The 22194-nt window shown below is 41.2% G+C and overlaps 1 protein-coding gene across 4 annotated transcripts; it reads left to right on the top strand.

Annotated features, from left to right (window-relative positions):
* The first annotated feature begins 890 nt into the window (after positions 1–890).
* LOC310856938 (casein kinase I-like) lies at positions 891–21581 on the top strand. Of its 4 annotated transcripts, none has more exons than XM_083762503.1 (14): positions 891–1101; positions 3182–3625; positions 5632–5672; positions 6104–6173; positions 7894–8045; positions 8984–9218; positions 10715–10800; positions 12579–12663; positions 13534–13682; positions 13905–14003; positions 15556–15660; positions 17613–17701; positions 17870–17893; positions 18653–21581. In XM_083762503.1, the coding sequence occupies exons 2-14, from the start codon at positions 3349–3351 to the stop codon at positions 18705–18707; spliced, it is 1467 nt and encodes a 488-aa protein (XP_083618629.1). In that variant the 5' UTR covers positions 891–1101; positions 3182–3348; the 3' UTR covers positions 18708–21581. The 4 variants fall into 4 exon arrangements, with proteins under 4 accessions (XP_083618629.1, XP_083618628.1, XP_083618631.1 ...); XM_083762502.1 differs by having other exon boundaries at positions 17867–17893; XM_083762505.1 differs by lacking the exon at positions 15556–15660.
* Positions 21582–22194: the final 613 nt, after the last annotated feature.

The following is a 22194-nucleotide window of genomic DNA, read 5'->3' as shown; positions in this document are numbered from 1 at the left end:
TCAACATATCGAATGTCAGAACAGGTCAGCTCCATATATGGAGATCTAAGGGCTTGAGGTTTGAGGTCAGATGTAGAGTTGCTGTCCAATATTGATGACATCAGGGTTCTCCATATATGGGCTTAATATTGATGACATCAGGGGTCTCCTTCCCTGATGATGTCACGTGATGTCACATGCTCTCTCACCCCGACTAACCAACACACACACTGACGGGAAATGCACGATTTATAGTTTTCTGCAACCTTTGGTCGCAAGTTCTCGCAACTATACATACACATATACAATACATACTGTACTATACTTATGTGTGTGTGTGCATGTGTTTATTCATTGTATTATTCCTGTTGATATGTAGTCAACTCACTCCCTAATTTCATAAAACAGAGTGTGTAGCCTATAGGCTATATGGTTTGTAATGTATTATGCATAGTGTAGTAGATTGTATGAACAATGTGTGTATTTGTTGTGGTGTTTGTGTGTCCTGCACCCTATGACTGACGAATTGAATTGCAGTGCACTATGCTGTGTAAATGGTAACAAAGGTCTTCTTTATCCAGTAATTTTTCATTGTGAAACTGTCATCTGCTTATTTATGTATCACTAATATGTAATATTTTACTGCTAGTGATACAAGTCAAGGACATTGCATATTGCTCAGTGAAGAATGGAAGGTAGATGATGTTCTGATTGCAAATCCAAAACTATTTTATTCCTAGTACTGTATATTCTAAAATCTAAATCATCAAAGCTTCTGTAGAGAGAGAGAGAGGGGGGGAGGTGAGAGTGGAGGAGGTCGGGGAGGGGGGGTGGGGGGGGGGACGTATGACATGACGTGGGAACCACCTGATGTTCCCATCCGTCCAATCCTTGTTTGTTTGGCCCGGGTCTTGTCTGTGCAGCAGCCAGCAGCAGCAGCCAGGCTGAGGCTATCGCTCTCCTCCTCGATCGGCACACTGTGCTACCGAGGTTATTATCACAATAACAGCGACAAAATAACAAGTTGACATACATCTATTATTAACTCATTCATTAATAGGAACTGGGAACTGGAGCGGCTTTACATTCAGAAACAGTCTAAAAAAACGCAGGAAAAAGAAGGTAAGCTATCTAACCGTACTAAATTAGACAGTATTTAACACAGATTGAGTGTGTTATGATGATATAATTACACGAAGGTTAACGATTGCATCTTTTTGCGTGTCAATTGATGTGCAATAATTAATAGGAGTCTAATGGTGGTGGGCGTGGTCACAAACCCAGTAAACACTGTGTGTGGGCATATCCCGGAAGTTGCTAATAATAAATACATTTTGTACATAAAATACAATTAATGCAATATTGATAATATACAATATAAAACGATTTTAAAAACGGCGATCGCTTTGACATTTGACAGCTTATATAAAGCTATATATGTTAGCGATGGTTGAATTAATGCTAGCTATTAGCTTGTTGTTCTTCTAACCTATTTGTCTTTGTATATAATTCAAGACATATAGCCTATAACCTTAAACAATATATTATGTTAGATCATTTGTTCTGTTGCCATGGGCCACAACTTTAATTTTACACCGATTTCATTTTTGTCATTCTCATTCAGACAAAACAAAATAATACATTTGCCATTCTAGTATGAGATCACCCATGATTGTTGTTTAAAAAAATGTCCCCTCATCGGTTACCTGCAGATATTTGTCATATGTCATGTGTAGCTCGATTATCTCATCTGTCCAGCTACTATGTGATGACAGCATCATGACTAGATGCAATTTTCTGTAAAACAGAAATGTATGAAGTGTCATTATAGAACTCACCTGCTGTCAAATAGATGGTGCTGGTTTTCTATCCCACCAGGACCTCTAGTGCTGCCGGTTTTCTATCCGATTCCTCTAGTGCTGCTGGTTTGGACCTCTAGTGCTGCCTCTAAACTTTGCTACTTTATTGTATTCACCTGGTGTCCTTTAAACATTAGCTATAACAAGGATACCAACTTCCGAAGGAGTGTAATCAAGTTGTAGGCACAAAAATAATAATCAGGGGATCTAAAGTAACACTAACAGTGTACTGTTCACCACTGCTCTAGAGTTCATGGACATTTACACACACACACACACACACACACACACACACACACACACACACACACACACACACACACACACACACACACACACACAGTGACCTGCAGTGTTATGGTGGATGATGTAGTTCTGCTGGTTGCCTGTTGGAGGAAGTGGGTGGCAGGAGGACCACGAGAGACATTTATGTAACAGGAACAGGACAGTCTATATACAGACACTAACATGTGGATAGAGAAATACAGAAAGGTGGAGAGGATGATAAGAGCAGGAGAATGGGAGGAGGAGGGAGAGATATGGGAGTGTAGCGTGAAAGTGAAATTGTAGAAGAGAGAGCGTTTGAAAGGAGAGACTAAAGGCAGGATTGTAGTAGAGTAGAACTGCATTATTAATGGTGTATAATGTAGCCTATCGTGTGTAATGCATCGTGATTTGAGATTCTGCAGTGAATACTTGAAGAATTTTGATATTCTGGAAATGATTAAACATTTCATTTTGAATGACAATTTAACAACAAAATTAACACATAATTATTGTTCATTAAATCACTAGTAATAATGCTGGACACTGGACAGTTATTTGTTTTGTACTTTATAGTGTCTGTCCAGGTGTTTCATGGTGCATTTGGGCTTCAAGATAATTCTGTTAGATATAGGCTGGGTGATCACTGAATAGTTATCAATTAATTATTACTAGTCTAGTCAAGAGAGAGAGTATTTCACATTAAAAAAAAACAGAAGTTGACCCAAAGTGCTTTCAAGTAATCAAGTAAAATTCCCTCATTAAGATTTATCCTCACTGAGAACATATAGTATCAAACAAACATACTGCATGGCGTGCATGCAGGTCAAACTGGTGACTAATCAATATCATATTGATCAGAGTCATACTGATCAATATCATACTCTACACGGTACACAAAGCTGCCCTATTATATGCTCCTGCTCCTATTAAAGCCTACGGTACATTCTGGCATAATTTAATATACCTGCTTATTAGCTCATCTTCCTTGCTTCTTTCTTTGATCTGAGTTTAGATTTTATTTTTAGTAATTCAGACAAGCACATTACCATTCTAACATGACATGACTCACTTCCTAGGTAACCCTCCATGTCCGACCAGTGCTCACGTCACATGCGGAGAAGGCGGTGACCAGAGGGCGGGGCAAAGGCAAAGGCCCCTGCCCAGGACTTCAGCCTGGCCAGTCACCACCACCCTTGGGAGACCTCCCTCCAGTGTACTCCTGGCTCCTCCTCCACCCTGAGCCATGGAGCAGGCTGGGAAGGAGAAAGAGGGTGGGGGTGGAGGGGGTAAGGTCAAAGTGGACGGTGGCGGAGATCCAGGAGGACGGAGTAAAGTAGAAGTTGGCGGGGCCGGAGGAGGGCGAGGCAGAGTGGAGGGAGGCGCGGCTGGAGGAGCAGCGGGGCGGAGCCGAGCTTCCCAGGGGCGTGGAGGACAGCGGTCGTCCGGGGTGCTCATGGTCGGGCCAAACTTTCGCGTGGGAAAGAAAATCGGCTGTGGGAACTTCGGAGAGCTTAGACTGGGTAAGACAGAAATACAAAAACAGAAATCCATTTCAACTTAATTTATACAAAAAATATGTTATTGAATACAATAGTTATTGAATACAAATTCCCTGGTGACGTGGTGCTACTAAGAACAACATAGTTTACAAAGACATATGCACAATTTGACATGGTTAAAACATGTTGTAAACACAATATACAACATGTTATATTAACTGAACCAGCTAGTAGGGAAAGCCAGCTCAATAGTTGGAGTTGAAGTGGACAATCTGGAGGTGGTTGCAAGGGGAAAATGAATCCCTCATCGGCATACGACAAAGTGCCTTGGACAGGCCTTTAAGACAGTATGAGATGAGAGATTCCCCACAGGGAAATTGATGTATTACAGCGGCATAATGTGAAATAAACGATAAACGGTAATCAAACAGATGGACAGAAACACATCAGACACAAAAGGACGTAATCACAACAAGACCATAGACCACAGACACAGGACCATAAGCAGTGGGGGAGAAAGTTTGTATGCGTTTTATAGTCTGATGGCGGTTGGCAAGAAGGAGAGCCTATACCACTCTGTGTGCACTTTCGGAGGGAAGGTGAGCCTATGACTAAAAGTGCTCACCCTATCCTGCAAGTCTAGTAGCCATAAATGTGACAATACCGAAACAAACACAATTTAATCTCTTTATTTATGAAGATAAATAGTACTGCTCAACATCCCAGCCCTTTAATCTACTTTAGATGAATGAACAAAAATATAAAAGTAAACTCCACAGACTGGCTCATGCTGCCAGTTCATTTATTGGATTACTACTTACTTACTACTGGGGCGGCTGCAGTGGCTCAGGGGTAGAGTGACCGGATGGAAAACGCAAGGTTCCCAGTTCGTACCCAGGCTCCCCCAGAGTTAGTGTCGAAGTGTCCTTGAGCAAGACACTGAACCCCTAATTGCTCCCGGATGTGCAGGTTGGTGCCTTGCATGGTTTCCTCCGGCATCTGTGTGTGAATGTGTGTGTGAATGTGTGAATGTAATGCAAAATCTATGTAAAGCGCATTGGATAAAGGCGCTATATAAAAGAATCTACTTTACTTAGACAGTCTGGGAACCTATTGGCAAATAAATATATATATATATATAGAGAGAGAGAGAGATTTTTTTGTCCTGCCTGTCTGTTTGTCTATCTGTCCAGTTGTGTGTGTGCGTGCGCGTGCGCAACTCAGTATTGTATTTTATTTATTTTTATTCTTATTTATCTTGGTTTGGTTTTTTTTTTGGCTTTCCTGTGTTTCATTTCTACTTCTGTTGCTGCTATGTCACTTGAATTTCCCTCTGGGGATCAATAAAGGTTAATGTAACAATATTATGTTCTTATTAGAAAATCTAAAAAAGGAAATAGATGTGCACATCCCCACAGTTTTGAGATACGGTGCTGGACCCAAAGATTATCTAATGAAGAAAAAAGTGAATGTCCACAATATGCTTGCTCCCCGTCTTCTCTTTATTTGAAACAAAAGACAACATTTCGCCCGCCTGGGCTTTCTCTGGTACATCATACTGTACATATTGTGTGCGGACATTCCCTTTTTTCTAGTCACTGTAGTATCAAAGTGCTGCAGTCTGCAGGATAAGGCCTCACTCACACCTAAGACACACACAAGATGTACTTGTGTCATGTGTCTTCTGTCAATGCATTTCCAATGGGAGTCACATGGTTTGAAGACACAACCTTGTTGCATGGGGGGGAGGGCAGAAGACAGCCATGCAACAAGGTTGTCATGAAACCACGTGCATTGAGGCGGCCATGACACACAGAAGACACAGGACACAAGTGTGTCTTAGGTGTGAGTGTGGCCTGAGAGAGTGTCTGTCTGTCTGTCTGTCTGTCTGTCTGTCTGTCTGTCTGTCTGTCTGTCTGTCTGTCCTTCCGTCCGTCTGTCTGTAAGACAGGGTCTACTGTCCTATTCTACAGTAGATTTACAGACACTTACCCTAATGAGGGTGTTGTTTTGTGCTTGGTTTTCAGGTAAAAATCTCTACACCAATGAATACGTAGCTATCAAACTGGTGAGTATATCAGCTATAGGAGATTGTGTGTGGTTGGTCTGGAGGCTTAATTGGTCCTCTAGATCAGCGGTTCTCAAACTGTCTTTACTAGTGTACCACCGCTACAAATGTTTCAGCTCACCAGCACAAAATATTCTTCCTGATACTGACACGTTGTTCCACACCAAAAATTCAACTCGTTGCAGCTTGCAACCACTTGAAACAGAATCCCAAAACTGGGCAATGCAGAACACTGCAACTGGTTGTTGAATCACAGACTATCTCTGCAACATTTGAAGATTTGGGGACAATAAGTGACTGTGATGAGAAGATGGAGGAGGAAGGATGTCAGGAGCAGAAAATGAGGAAGAGGGAGGAAGAAGAGTAGAGAAGCCAGGTCATATTAAAGTAAGGAGAGTAATTGATTGACATGTTTCCCTGGTCTTCTGCAGGAGTCGATGAAGTCTAGAGCTCCACAACTCCATCTAGAGTACCGCTTCTATAAGTCACTGGGAAGTACAGGTAAGCATGCAGTCACACACACACACACACACTCACACACACACACACACACATGCCCACTCTGTTTCACTGTCTCTTACACAAATCTTTTTATCTAAGAATATGTTGTTATCTTTTGATAAGATTCCCATGCTGTATTGATGTCGGTACCATTAGGAGAGATAACAGGCCAACATTGATCAAAATAACAATTATTCTACATTCTCTAATTGCGTAGACTACTTTGATTAACAACTTTTAATGTTACAGGTTCGCTAGCATGTTGCTACTTGCTAGTTCTCTCCAGTGCTGGTAAATGAGAATGCGCACTAGGCAGGGTCCCGTAGTCTGCGCGGTGTCTGACGTAGGACTCAACCACACCCATCGACCCCCAGTCTCTGCAAAAAAGGGAGTCCTGGAGAGCACTGGCGCTTTGGAATGGAGGGTCAGATCAACATATGCGCCTGGGTGACACAGCAGAATGCTGGGCGAGCGCTGGCACTTTGGCATGGGGGGTTAGATCAACAAATGGAATGAATTCTGTACTGGCCATATATGGAGTGTGAACAGGGTTTGATGAGGTCAGATGAACATATGTAATGTAAGAACAGGTCAGCTCCATATATGGAGATCTAAGGGTGGCTGCAGGGGCATTGTCTTGAGTATACAGGGTTTGATGAGGGCCCAGGTAGGGCAGGGCCTTAATTTTTGGGCCTGTTGAGAAGTCTAGTTTTCACCGGCTGTCGGGCGCAGCTGAACTAATAACTTTGGGGCAGGCCCGTCTAGAGTTTGAATGGACAGGTATCAGCCAAAAGGGGGACATCGAAGAGGAAGGATGGATGGGGAAGGATCAACATATGGAATGTCAGAACAGGTTAGCTCCATATGGTTTGAGCCAGGTCAGATGTAGAGTTGCTGGCCAATATTGATCATCAGGGATCTCCATATATGGGCTTAATATTGATGACATCAGGGATCTCCATACATGATTTCATAGTTAACTGCGACATGCGGTCGCAATAAGATACAACAACTATGGTAGTGAATGACCAGGCCAGCTCGCTCATGTCCACCGGCTCCCTGGTTATCTGAAACTCTCAGATCTGAGCGAACACCTTTCAGGGCAGCCGAAAGGAAGTGGTATATAGTATATATGTATAGTCTATATGTATAGTCTCATTATATAGATATTCCACTGTTACGTTCTTAGCTTACGCATGTTTCATGATAACTACTTTTTATGTATGTGATGTATTTCCATGCTTTTTTGTTCTTACTTATTGTAAATCGCTCTGGATTAAGAGCGTCCGCTAAATGCCTACATTGTAAATTGTTAATTCCAATGGAAGGATGTCTCGGACTGTTAAAGCCTTTATTAACAGGTTGCAGGCAAAATGACAATGTTTCAATGTCATTACAACATCTTCATCATCATGACATGATAAAGATGCAGTGACATGCACACTGTTAATTCTGTGTGAGACTGCTCCAGTGCCTTCCTTCCACTATATACTGTAACAGTCCTGTTCCTGAGATGCACCGACCGGACCAGCCTGAAATAGGCTTGAGGCGTGGTGGACCCCCGTTGTGATATGTTAATTCCACTTGGTGCTATGTTACTTTTTTCCCCCTTCATGACAGATGAGCCCCCGATCATCATATGTATTTTATTTGTTTTTATATGATGTGGCATTGGTTTTAATTCTCTCTCTCTCTCTCTCTCTCTCTCTCTCTCTCACAGCTGAAGGTCTTCCCCAGGTGTATTATTTTGGTCCATGTGGTCGGTCTAATGCGTTAGTTCTGGAGTTGTTGGGTCCCAGCCTGGAGCAGCTGTTTGACTTGTGTGACAGAGCCTTCACCTTAAAGACTGTCCTGATGCTTGCTATTCAGCTGGTATGTCTGTCTGTAAATGGTGCATTTATATAGTAAATGGTGCATTTATATAACGCCTTTATCCAAGGCACTTTACATAGATTGTGCATTACATTCACCCATTCACACGGCGGAAACCATGCAAGGCACCAACTAGCACATCAGGAGCAATTAGGGGTTCAGTGTCTTGCTCAAGGACACTTCGACACTAACTGGGGAACTGGCAACCTTGCGGTTACCATCCGGCCACTCTACCCCTGAGCCCCACCGCCGCTGTCACACTTAAAACAATGCATTTCAGTGATCTCACAACTAGCAAATTAACGAGGAATACCATAATTATTATTTTAAATGCTGGTGCGGCCGGTTGCGGGTCTATAAATAGGATAATATAATGAATGGGGGTAGGATGGATGAATAATGAATGTGTGCATGTGGTTTCGGGTGACGTCAGACGGTCAGAGTCCCTCCGCGCTATGAGTCTGGCCAAAGCCAGGCTACCTCCGCGCATCTCTATACTCTGTAGACTCTGTAGATTGTGGAACAGAGAGTCTGTCTTCTTGAGAGACTAAAATGGCCACCATCTCTGAGGCCCCTTTTCCACCAAAAGAACTTTGGTTCTAGAACTGGCTCCGTTCCATATTATTGTAACCTTGGTGGTTTCATGGAACCCGGTGGCCATTTTTTGGTTCCAGTTCCGAAACACCTTTTATTTTTGGTTCTGAACCAATTCACACTCTGAACTGGTTCAATATTAACGGTTCAACCCCTGTGATAAAGGGACCTCTATCACTGAGTCACTTTCTGTGATTCTTGTCTCTATCTATGTGTGTCTCTGATTCTTTGAGACAGACATGTCTCATGTCAGACATGAGTTTAATCCCAGACGTTTCACTGACAGTGTATATAGTCTCACTGTCCCGCTGCCTGTCTGTCTGTCTGTCTCTCTGTCTGTCCAGTTGTCCAGGATAGAGTATGTCCATTCCAAGAACCTGGTCTATCGTGATGTCAAACCGGAGAACTTCCTAATCGGTCGCCAAGGCAACAAGCAGGAGCACATCATCCACATCATAGACTTCGGTTTAGCCAAAGAATACATCGACCCAGAGACCAAGAAACACATTCCCTACCGAGAACACAAGAGCCTGACCGGCACCGCAAGATACATGTCCATCAACACACACCTGGGGAAAGGTAGGAAGCTCTTAACGAGACAGTGCTACGTCCTACTGATGTCTCTTGCAGCCAAAGACTGCAGAATTGATCTACAACAATGGTTTTCAAACTTTTTTGCTCAGGTTACACCAGTGGGAAAGTAAAAATCTCAAGGCACACTTACATTTGTGCGATGTGTTGTAGCTTATAGAACACTTTAGAATATTTGTAGTAATAAAATAAAGTTCTCATAATTTCTCATAATTTTATTACTTACATTAGGTTAGGTCCTGGCCCTAGATACCTGAACTGGGTCTCTGAACGTAAGGAGTGAACTATGTACAGTCTATATATAAATCACTATACATCTATCTCCAATATATGAATTAATAGTTGCAGTCTACCAACAATGAGTATACAGAGGGGTATATACATGGCCCCTCAACAGTCTTATCATCAAGCTGTGAGCTGTGTGTTGTTCCCTCCTCTGCATCATCAGTGGAGGCGGGTATGTGTGGAGTGTGGAGTTTGCATGTTTTCCCTGTCTCCCCTATAGGTACCGTTACAAAAACAACATGCCGTAATCCTGGTCTCTAAACTCATGCATTGTAGGAAGCATGAGGTCAGTCCGTTGCTCTCCCAAGGTTGGCGAAGGGAGTGTAGAGCCCAGGATTACATAGATAGACAATTGACACTGAGTGAAAAAATGGGTTACAAAATCGTGAGATAAAAAATAAATCACACCTGTGTGAAGTCAGCGGTGCAACTATACATGTATTGTTATAGTTACTGTACTGTACTGTACTGTGCTCTGTACTGTATTGTAGTGTACTGTACTGTACTGTACTTAGATTATTTTTGGAAAGAATCTTTGAGAAATGACAGAGTTACCATGTGGGGGTCCCCGGGAACATCCAGACCCCCGCGTCCGAAATGGTCGAGAAATGACAGAGTTACTGCGTGGGGGTCCCCGGGGGTCTCCGGAACATCCAGACCCCCAGGAACGCGCCCAGGGGTAGGCCCTGTTCCGGCGAGCCTTTGCGCGTCCGAAACGGTCGAGAAATTACAGAGTTACCGTGTTGCAGCTTTCCGTTCTCAGACACATACATACGGACACACATAGCTGCGTAATGGATCGGAGGCACAGCTAAAAAAAAAAGTAGATAGATGGATAGATAGATAGATAGATAGATAGATAGATAGATACTATTAGATAGATCTACTTGGCCATTTCGCTGCAGCTGGTGTTTGGGACGTGAAGGATAGACACTAGGGGGCAACAGAGTTCTAAAAGAGCATACAGTGTATGTGTATGTGTAGGGGAGTTTTTCGTTGCCATTGTCGCAAATTCGCAATATTGCTTGCTCTGGGTGGATCTTTGTTGGTTGTAAAGTGTCTTGAGACAACTCGTTGTGATTTGACACTATAATAAAATTGAATTGAATATATCAGCAACATCAGTCAGAGTTAAATCCGGTCTGGACGTAACTAGAACATACAGTAAATTATCAGTCTCTGTGTTCCTGTCCTTACAGAACAGAGTCGCCGTGATGACCTAGAGGCCCTGGGTCACATGTTCCTTTACTTCCTGAGAGGAAGTCTTCCCTGGCAGGGCCTGAAGGTATGAAACCCTGTTGTACGGTTGTCAGTTGTATGTAGACATTTCAGCAAAGCCCCAAACATGATGAGTAATGTAAAGTAATGATAATTTATTATGGGGCTGTTTCAGGGGTGCATCACCATGTTGACTTGTGGTGGACATTTTTGCTACACTTGACACACCCGTGTGAAGTGAGGGGCGCTCTAATCATCGTACATCATCATACATCAACATAAAAAATGGTGGTCCCTTATTGGCCAAGGGTTCCCACCGACAAACATATGCCGATTTGCTCAGACACATATGAAATACAGTACATTCTCCATTCATTGTCAATGGCATTTAATGTTTGTGTTCAAACACAAACAACACTATAGCTGTTTATAGGAGGAGCTAGCACCCCTCAAAATGCCCATAACAGGTCTGTAACTCAGAGTGTACGAATGGAACCAAATGGACTTTACGGGTCAATTTGGTTCCGTTTGTGCACTCAGGCCCCTTTTCCACCGGTTGGGAACGGATTCAGTTCAGAACCAATTCTTAGTCCATGAGCCAGAGCTCTAAAATTGTAACGTTAATTATGAATTGAGTGGGCAAAACCATACACCTATATTAAATTGTTTATAGGATCAAATTAGTAAATGTATGTGATAACCCTAGTAGCTTTTTCATATTTTCAATTATTTGCATATTTTCCTATATAATGCCTAATTTGCATATTTAAATGTATAATTTCAGAAAATGTGTAATACAATAAATCATTGTCTTTGTGTAAGTAATCAACTGGGGAAGTTTCATAGTGATAACTATTATTATATTTTTACCTATTCACCTATCACAGTGAAATTAACACAATGTGTGATAAATATGAAAAAGCTACTACTGTGGAAGGGTATCATGTATTAATTTACTTAAATTGAGTCTATAAACAATTTAATATAGCTATGGTTTTGCACACTCAATTCATAATTAATGTTCCAATTTCGGAGGTCTGGCTCATGGACTAAGAATTGGTTCTGAACTGAACCGGTTCCTAACCGGTGGGAAAGGTGACTCAGAGTTATGGGGGTCCTTGCAAATACAAACGTTTGTGAACCACTAGTACTAGTGGACTTTGAATAATAATGTGCCATAGTGTCATACATATTCTGAAGAAAACCTGGAGACTGACATGCAGTAATTAGGTCTTAAGATCAAAATAAGAACATTATCATCTAAAAATCTAAAATTTGACATGGACAAGGCCAAGGCACGGACACATTTGTCTGTGTACAGATATATTGATGACCCCTGGGCTGTTTGTAGACAATAGCAATGTGTTGAATTGTCTCAGACCTTTTACTTCTTGAAAAAATATATTTTGTTCACATGCTATGATGCTATATAATATGCGCAAGGATTAAATCCATTCTGATTACTACAGACTGATGACCATACTCCCACTTAAACCACTTTCAAGCTATTGTCCATCTCATGATAGGCAAAACATTTCAGATCTACAGATCTTCGTGTTCGCTACTTCGGACAGTGGATTATAAAATATGGCTTAAGTGGTTAATAGTGCCATGCACACAGCACTGGAGCCACCTCATCTTTTATTATTCAAACCAAAAGTTGTCCCTCTTAAAAGTAACCTTTTAAGGGGCTTCCTGGTGTCTCTGCCAGTTCTCCTTGGCACACTCTCCTTGTGAGTCATCATGAGGAATTGGTTTCCTGTCACACTCTCCTATTAATAAAGCATAAAATGCCCACCACCAGAACCGTAACCTTTAGATTTTTGCATCATCCTGTCTCTGCAGGCGGACACCCTGAAGGAACGCTACCAGAAAATTGGAGACACCAAACGCAACACTCCCATAGAGGTGCTCTGTGAAAACCACCCAGGTACTAATGGACTGTCTACTACTAACCACATGTCACGTCAGTGTTTTACAGGTGTAAAGAATTGTGTGAAATTATTTTTTGTGCAAGCTCCATCATTTGCAGTTTTCAGGGGGGAAAAGGAGGGTTGATAGAGGAAGACCAAGGAGAAAAAGTAGGAAAGAATCAGGTCAAAAGAAGAATCTAAGATGTGTACATTTATACATAGCATAAAAAGTAGCAGGTATGTACATGAGGTTAGATATGATGTGCAGGTTATAAAAGACAGCAACAGGTGCAGTACATGAGGTATAATCTTATGTGATAGTAACACATATCACCACATGAAGGAATTTAAGGAAGGTATCCAGGGAAAACGGTCAAGCATGGTGCCTTGACCGTGTTCACAGGTGAGGAGGCTGGATCTTTTGTCCTCGTCACTGTTGCTTGAGGTGGCTTGCGAAAACTTCTGGGGATTACGAGCTGCGCTACCGAATCTGTCGGCAGGGGCATTCAGAATTTGTATACATTGTTGATAGTGGGAATAAAAACATACGGTAGTTCTGGCGAGCCGCCCCGCGTCCGAAACGGTTGAGAAATGTTACCGTGTGGGGGTCCCGGGGGATCCCCGGAACATCCATTCAAAAAAAATCAGACCTGTCTGAAGTGAGTGGTGCAAAAAACTCTGCTTGTGAAGCTCAACAGTGCCACTTTGTCACCTGTTGGTACCCGATGGTTTCCCGGATTGCAGTGACAGTAACCAACCATGTATGGTAGTGTGATATTATTCAAGGTAAATTGACCGGTTAAATGACTTAAGGACTAGGGTATGAAACTAATAAGAATTTAAATACTGGAGGGGTGCTTTATTTGTCTGCTGTGTGTTTCCTGTAGCTGAGATGGCGACATACCTTCATTATGTAAGACGGTTGGACTTCTTTGAGAAGCCAGACTACGAATACCTGAGACGACTGTTCTCAGATCTGCTGGAGAGAAATGGCTTCAGCAACGACCAGACCTTTGACTGGATTGGCAAGAACATTGTGAGTAACTATTGGGCAGCTCCCAATGGCAACCATAGGCAGTGGTTGTGGTTTCAATGGGCAGCTCCCAGATATGCATGTATGTAGTAAGTCTTTGCAGGCTGTAGCTGTATAAGATTGTCTGTGCTCACTGCACAGTCAAATTTAATAAATCGCAACATTAGAAACATTTCACCAATACAGTGGAATTGTTTTTGGTCATCTTTGTGTGTTTCTGTCCAGCCGACTCCCGTAGTATCTGTCCATGTTGACTCTGGGACGTCAGCTGTGACCAAGTCCACTCAAAACCGAGACCGGCCCAGACGAAACCTACACAACCAGGTACCAGCAGAGCTTCAGTCTGAAGGCCCTGGCTAAAGTGACTCTGGACTACAGCCAGAGTCTGGGAAGGCTCCTTTTATCTTGTAATATTATTACATCTATAATGAACCCTCAAGGTTCTTACGTTAGTAAGTCACCACCTACCTACTGTACGGTATTTAAAGACATCATAGTGTCACATGTTGTTCATTACCTCGCTATTGTTAAATCCCATTTATATTTGTATGCTGTTTTACAGTATTTTCAGTTGTATGTTGTGTGTCACTTCAATATAAAAATAATATTAGTACATGCCTCTAGCTTGGCCGGGTGCTCCAATGAACACGGTGGACGGCGTAGCACTAACCATTCCCCAGCGTTCTCTGTCTCTGCATTAGCAACTCGTACAGGTTGCCTGTTGAGCAGGGAGCGGAGCTGAGAGGGATAGTGTGTGTCCCCATGCGTTACGTCCTTCATATGAAACTCCTCACTTTCAGGTGAAAAGAAGCTGGTGACTCCATGTGTATCATTGGAGACATGGTTGTTTGCACCGTCCCCAGACCAACAGTGAGGGTTGGCAGTGAGAGAGACTATATACATAACATAGGGGCAATTGGCAACCACTAAACTGGGGAGAAAATAAAATAATACAAATTAAACTCTTGATCGAACATAATATCACAACAAACACAGTCACATCAATTAAGTCAAACCGGTTTGAATTAAGTCAAACCGGTTTGTGTTTCTGGTATCTCCCTGCTAATGAATTGGCATGCAAGGGGTGTTATTGTTCATTCAAATATGAGAACCAATCAAAATGTGTCTTCAGTGATTGAAATATTATATTAAAGAATGAATGGAGCCTACCCAGACCTGGTGGTACAGCTTGCAGATGCTGTACCACACAGTCCGCATTAGCCAGACTATCTGATTCCTGAACTGTATGGAGACAATTAATCTTCAGCTCATCATTGCTCACCATTTGCCATTTATCATCTCTTACAAAGTCAAACGGCACAAAAGTTTATCCTACAGAGACACAGTGTTAACTGTCCGAATTATACTATCCCCAAGCTCACAGCGTTGCGGAAGTGATGTGTTGTGAGCTTGTGCATCTGCTATTTTAGGTACGTGCCACCGTCATATGACGGAGCATTAATTAGGCTTTACTGAGACACGCAACACTAATTGTCTTTCCTATAGATAAGACAGTAACTCTTTGAGTAGTGAAAAAATATGTGTATGTCCTGTCCAATTATAAGTACTAAGTAGATAATATGAAATCGAAACTGTAATCATGACCTATGACAGTAAGTTTGACTTTGTAAGAAAGCACATATTTACATACAGAATTGTTTTTATTTCATCTTTTTATTTGACCACTGATCAGGACTATGCTTCTTACTGCTTTTCTGTTTCTTTGTTTGTTTATCCGTTTTGACCTTTAATCTTTTACTTGCTTCCTGCTGCATGGCCTTTCACCCCCCCCCCCTCCCTCCCACCCCACCTACACACGATTCCCTCCCTCCCACCCCACCTACACACGATTCCCTCCAACCAACCAACAAATCAGGTTGCATCCGATCGCAAAGGCGGGACATGTGAATCCCCGCCCCATCAACAGACAGACTCCTCCCACTTGAGTTCCCAGCAGCCAATCACTTTGGGATCGGTTCAGGTACAGCCTACCATTTGTGGGTTGACCCACAACCACGGCGTGTATGCAATTCCAAGCAGATTTTTGTGAGGTCTCATTTTGGTTCACACCAGGTCCTGCATACAGTATGTGTGCAAGTTTAAAATAGATTAAATAGATTGATTATAGATTTGAGAACAACGTAGATTGATTATAGATTTAAGAACAACGTAGGGGGGGTGACAGTGAGGTCTTGAATTGTGAGTGCCCGTGTGGAGCAGCCTATAGCTTTAAGCGTGCTGTCCGAGGTGGGAAACTGTAGACCAAATAGGTTCTAACTTGAGCCAAAACGAGTGCTTCCTCCCAAGGTTATAATAGTTTAGTTTTTTTCATTATAGTTTAGTTTTAGTTAGTTTTGAAGTTTGAGTTGCTTAGTGGATTGGATGATTGCACTCTCCTACAGTAATAAGGAAAAAACAACACTTGGTTCTGTTGGTCGCACGTACAGCACGTACACTCGTAGAGCACGCCCAAGCTGATCCCACAAGTGTTCAATTGGGTTGAGGTCTGGACTCATGGAAGGCCATTCCATCCTCTCCACTCCTACATTTTTGAGGTACTCTGTGATCCTGGCTCTATGGGGCGAGCCTGGAGGATGGCATTAGGTCCCACATTCTGGGCGTTGGTCCCAGATATGGGATCGCCACTGGCACCAGAATCTCACTGCATTGAGATTGCCTTTAATGATGTTCTGTCTTGCCCGTGAGAGAGATACTGTTCCATACCAAACCAAGCTGTTGTGGCAATGGTGAATACCAACCACTTGCCATTTTGGCAAATGTTTTGGGGGCACTACCTACATAGCTGTGTTGCTCATTCCACGAATGCCCGATCCTTATACAATAGGCCTTCCCACGTGCTCCGCATATTTTACGATCATCCTTTTCCACAAGGCACTTCCTTGCGTCTCTCTCGCTGTCATATTCAAAGTAATCCCAAATTGGACTGTGTCTCTTTCTTCCAACTTTGCCATTTTTCCAAGTAACATGCAGTCAGTTTCAGGCAGTGCAGAATGTAAACAAGCGACATAACGCTGCCGTACGGTGCTGAAAACTGCAGTAAAACTTGTTGGAGAAATGAGGAAATTTATCAAATTAATTTAAAAGGTTTATATTATAAATATCCGAAAGACATATAAATATTGATAAAAACTAATCATTTCAGTTAGTTTTAGTTAGTTTTGTGAACACACCTGTTCACAAATAATTGTGTGGACAGTTTCAGTTTAGTTATCGTTTTAGTTTTAGTTAACTATTCAGCAAGTCATCTGCTCCCTCCGTGTGTATCTCAGACTATCACAGTGATTGGGGGCATGCGTATGGCTTGGGCATAGCATACACAAACAAGAGGGTCTGCTAAAAAAGAAGAATTAAATAAATGTGTTTCCTTTCCTTTGCTCATGTTCTCATAAACAATTATATATTTTAGTGCTGAAAGCATAAGATGCCATATCATCTGTGTTTAAAAAAAGAATTATTAGCTCATTCTGCATTTGTTACTTTTTCACCCTTTTGCACACAGCCACACATTTATAAAATGTTAAATTAATTTAGAACTTGTTGTATAATGGTCAATTAAACATAAAGATAGAAACGTTCTACTTATGCACTAACCAGTTTCTACTTCTGTTGTTCTGACCTTACACAGATTAAGATGATCTGATTATTTTAGATTTATATAGCGGTTTGGTACAGTCTGTCAGACTGTTTCCATAATCATGTTAGATGAGATTATTAGTGTCATTGGGTCAGACTGGGTCTGCTTTGAAAAAAGAAGAAATACATACCAAATGGTGAAATTAGACAAAATATGGCTTTATTGTTGTTCTCAGTTGTGCAAATTTTGAAATATTGGAGTTCCAACTCGTATAAATAAATACTCAAATGGTAATACAATTATGTATATTTTAAAGTTTGTGACCTCGTTTCTCTCAGGTCGTCAGCTCCACTAACGACCCCCTGGTGACCCCGTCCAACACACCAATCACAACGCAGCCTGAGGTGGAGGTGATGGATGAGGCCAAGTAAGTCCTTTCTGTCTGGCTGTCTGGCTATCTGTATATCTCTGTCTGTTGACATTTCTATGGCAACATAGAGGAATAGATTTAATGCAATATATCTGTCTTACTGAGGTTTTCAAAACAGTCTGTCTAACCTAATCGCTCTGTCTCTCAATCTCTCTCGCTCAGTAGTTGTGTGAAGCTACTGGACCTGTGGTGAGTCTGTTTCTCTGTTAGTCAGTCTGTCTGTCTGTTAGTCAGTCTATCTGTCACAGTTGTTTTTGGCAGCACATTTCAATTTTAGTTTTAGTCATAGTCTCTTGAAACTTTTTCATTTAGTTTTTGTCAAATTTTAGTCACCTAGAATGTTTTAGTGTTAGTCTAGTTTTAGTCGACTACTTCTACAGTTGATTTAGTCAACTAAAATGTATTTTGGCGGGCTTTGATGCCGTCGCAATGGCTGAATTTACACTTGCTGAAAATAGCCGATCTACAAGCTCACACCGCGTTGCAGCGATCGGCTATTTTCAGCATGCAACAAAGTGTAAAATGACTTATACTGGATATCTTGTCCACTAGTCCCTTCCTGAAATTTTAGTCTAGTTTTTGTTGACAAAATCGACAGTATATTTAGTCATAGTTTTAGTCATCATAGCTTAGTTTTCATTTAGTTTCCATTTACTTACAACATTTTTTGTCATAGTTTTAGTCGACGAAAACAACACTGGTTCACTAGGGGTGGGACGATTCACTTACCTCCCGATGACATGGAGAAAAAAAGTATAGATGTATAGCCTATATTCTGAACTTTAAAATTGATATAAAAATGGTGGCATCACGATATTTGAGTGAATCAATTTCCCCCCCACCTTTAGCATTGACAGGGACTGAACACACTGCATGTTTCATGTCTCTGTCTGTTTATTATACCCCTCTTCCCTCCCCTAACCACTGTTGGCCTGCTTCTGTTTACAGGTGCTGCTGTTTCTTTAAGAGAAAGCGAAAGAAGAACAGTCCCAGACAGAAATGAGCTGGCCTGGCAGGGTAGATGAATGGATGGCTTAATGGATGGATAGATACATGGATAGACGAAAGACTTTCTGTTGTGGATTTGTTCCAAAGAGCTCAGCTCACAAGACCGTGACTTCAGCTGATTGGTCACCTCTTATTTTGAAGAGAATTTTCATATTGTGAAGTTGAAGACTCTTATTGTGGAGGGGAAAGTGAGTCGAAAAGGAGATGTTTAATGTAGTGGAGGAATAAGCTCTGATTATGGAAAGGCGTTAGTTACCCTTATTATGAATAGAGGACTCTTATTGTGGAGGAACAGGGGTGGAAAAAACTGCTGTCTCCTCTGCTGAATGTGTCAAACTCACTTCCTGATGTTTTGTCATTGTACACTCTTTACAACAAAGCCATTTAAAAACGATTTATATCCTCAACTCTTCTCTCCCTCTTTCCCCCTATTTCTGTATTTATTGTTCTCTCCCACTTCTCTCTACAGGTATCTCTCTTCTACTTATCTGTTCTACCCTCTCTCTTTCATCATTGTCTGTCTCTCCCTATCCTCTAACTTGCTATATGCTGCGCATAACTGTAGTCCCCTTTTCCTTAAGGTGGCATAAGGGTCAGTTTCCCATATCTTCATTTCGAACACCTACATATGTGTTCCCGGTTCAAATCTGCTCCTGAGCCAATCAAACGAAGCTATGAGAAACCGACCCGGAACAGGAAATGTTTATGTCACCTTCTGAAAAAAGGAACTACAGTTCTGCACAGATCTTCAACCATCTTTCTTTCTCTCTATTTACCCCCGCTTTTTTTTCTGTATCTCTCTGTCTACATCTAACCACACTGTAGTGTGTCCATCCAAACACCATGCTGATTAGAGCCCGGCCGATTTTGGAGAGTCCTAGACCACCAATGTTTTGACCAATATTTTGTTAACCACTATATACTTAGCTGACCGGGATCCCCCAGGGGTATGTACTTGGTCTCCTAGTCCTACTTTTAACGAACAACGTGATGTGCTGACATGACAAACAAATACAAATAACCTATTGATGGATTAATATTAAACTTCAATATTCAACATTTAACTTTAATTCTACAATGAACAAGCAAACAAGTAGGCCTAAAAATATAAAGTACGCCCATCCATTCAAGATGTTCAAAAATGCGATCTACAAGCTCACAATGTGTCACGAATTTCTGAAAACCTTTTCCCAAAATGGGGACACCAAGTTGAAAGTGGTTAAAAATAGGGGACAGACAAAAACAAATCGTGTCACATTGGCTGCAACATCTACCAAAAAGTCAAATGATAGCCAGTATGTCGGTCGGTCGGGCTATAATGCTAATCGTTGAGCTTTGTTCAGTCTATAGCCGTTCTCATGTCCATGTCTGAATGTAGGTGGATTAACCAAAACAATCCTTCACGCTACTTTGTGACAGGAACACCATTATTTGCCCATTTACAGGCTTCTAAAATAAAATATAAATACACACAGATCGAGACGTTAGGTGGGACAATAACTGCAGGATGTATATGAGTCTGAATTGAGTTGTGTCAGTTTATTCCACTTTTCTGTCCACCACTATTCATGATCTGTACTGTGTGTTGTTCAGCAAGAATACCTGAAGTGTTTGAAGTTTTCATGTTTATAAACATGCTAATGTAACATGATTAATAATGTGTGGTACAGTCTCAAAAGTAATTATAATAATAATGAATTAAATGATTATGTAATGCCTTCCCAGAGCTCAAGCACACTTGGAATAAAGAAACACCTGAAAGGACAAATAAAATTCGTAAAAATCACACCTGTGTGAACTGAGCAGTGCAAACTGCTCAACAACATCGCTGGCTGGCTGGCTGCAGTTATGGTTAAAGTGCTCAGTGTGAATGGCCCCTTAGGCTGCTCAACAGTGCCACTTTAGTTCACCCAGTGGTATTGCAGCTGTTTGTACTGTCATTGGAGCGATTAGGCACCGCTCAAAAAAAAAGAAACGTTGGTAAAAGAAACATTGAAAAAATATTGGGAGAAAACTATAGGCCTACAAGTAAAGAATTTATTATATAACTCATTCCTTAGTTCGAAAGTCCACAATATCGGCACAAAAATGTATCTCATTCAGATGGTGGTCTATGGTGTGTTTTCAGCTGTTATTGGGCTGGTATAGTATGTGGAGGGTTGCTAGTTTGAGTCCAGGAATTTTTTTCCACCGAATGGTATTCTTTCTGTCTTTTCTCTTGGTTCTGTTCCATACACACCACACAGCAATGCAACACTGTAATTAATTATGTCCACGTGTAAATTATGTAAAGTTGAGCTTTTTTTGTTTTTTATGTTGAAAAAAAAAGTTTTGTCAACTCCTATCTGACTGTGGGAATCTAACCTGTGACTTAATGTGTCCCATAACTTCAGAGAGGAGTTGCATCTCACTACTGTATTATTGTAAATTATATTATTATTGTATTATTAACCTTGCTGTTGGACCACGAATGTCACTATTAAAGGAGCATTTCAGCCATAATCCATATGAACCGTGTTTTGTCCCATCCGTGGAATTGATCCTAAGAGGTCAATTAACTATCAAGACAAATGACTTAAGTCTATAAGGTGGTTTATAGCCTAGTATTGGTGAAAATGTGTCAGATTGTGTGAAGAATAAATCTGTGTTTTTTTTGGTGAAATGTTCCTTTAAATGTATTGAAAAGCTGTATCCTGGTAAAGTGCACTGGCCAGTTTAGTTTATTTGTCAACAATAATGTGGAGTTGTGTTTTCAGATGGTCCAGAGCCGTTTGTCTCCTGTCAGACATCCAACACCACAGAGCCAATAACTTTATACTTCTGCAGCTAAAGGGAAATTCAACTTTGTTTGCACCCTTTGTATGTAATATCAAATAAACAACTGACATTTATATTGGCTTTGACTGTATGTTATGTAGAATGTGCTAATTCTGTGTAAAATAATCTTCAACACTGATTTGATGTCTTTTATTGAATAATATTTATTCCTTGGGGTCAGTTCACCTCTTACTTAGAATAGCCTGTTATTGCACCACTCATAACAATTAAATAATCACAGGTCTGCTCTTGAACAGCATAGGATACTTTATGCCATACAAAATATGTTTAATGTATCAGCACATTTCAAGGCCCCCCAGTAGATTTAAAATGAATAATCTTCCATATTTTAAGACTAGAAATTGGTGGAAAGACACTGGTGGAAAATGGATGATAATCTCTGGGAGAAGGATGATGCTGTTCTAATCCAATTGCGCCTAGCCAGTTTGTCATAAATAAAACATCCAGACAGACTGCCGGTGTAGAATTCTGGAGTGCAATATGTTTTGTTCTCATAATAATTACAGAAATGAGAGGCAGCAGCAGAACAGGGAATTGTCTGTAATCTGTATTGTTTTACAGATTTCTCTTTTAGTCTATTTTTATGTCTGAGATGAAGAAACCTGGAAGTGTATGTTAAACTTTGTCTGAACATTATCTTCTAA

This window comes from Protomyctophum parallelum (assembly GCF_964188405.1).
Source record: "Protomyctophum parallelum genome assembly, chromosome: 4".
Taxonomy (NCBI): Eukaryota; Metazoa; Chordata; class Actinopteri; order Myctophiformes; family Myctophidae; genus Protomyctophum; species Protomyctophum parallelum.
Note: the sequence above shows the minus strand (reverse complement) of the source record. Positions and strands in the feature narration are given on the sequence as shown.

What these genes read in the sequence shown, in the direction of transcription:
- LOC310856938 (XM_083762502.1), top strand. Translation starts at nt 3,349, where the DNA reads ATGGAGCAGGCTGGGAAGGAGAAAGAGGGTGGGGGTGGAGGGGGTAAG. An exon ending in CTTCGGAGAGCTTAGACTGG is followed by an intron (nt 3,626 to 5,631) that starts GTAAGACAGAAA and finishes CTTGGTTTTCAG; the next exon opens with GTAAAAATCTCTACACCAAT. An exon ending in CAACACACACCTGGGGAAAG is followed by an intron (nt 9,219 to 10,714) that starts GTAGGAAGCTCT and finishes CTGTCCTTACAG; the next exon opens with AACAGAGTCGCCGTGATGAC.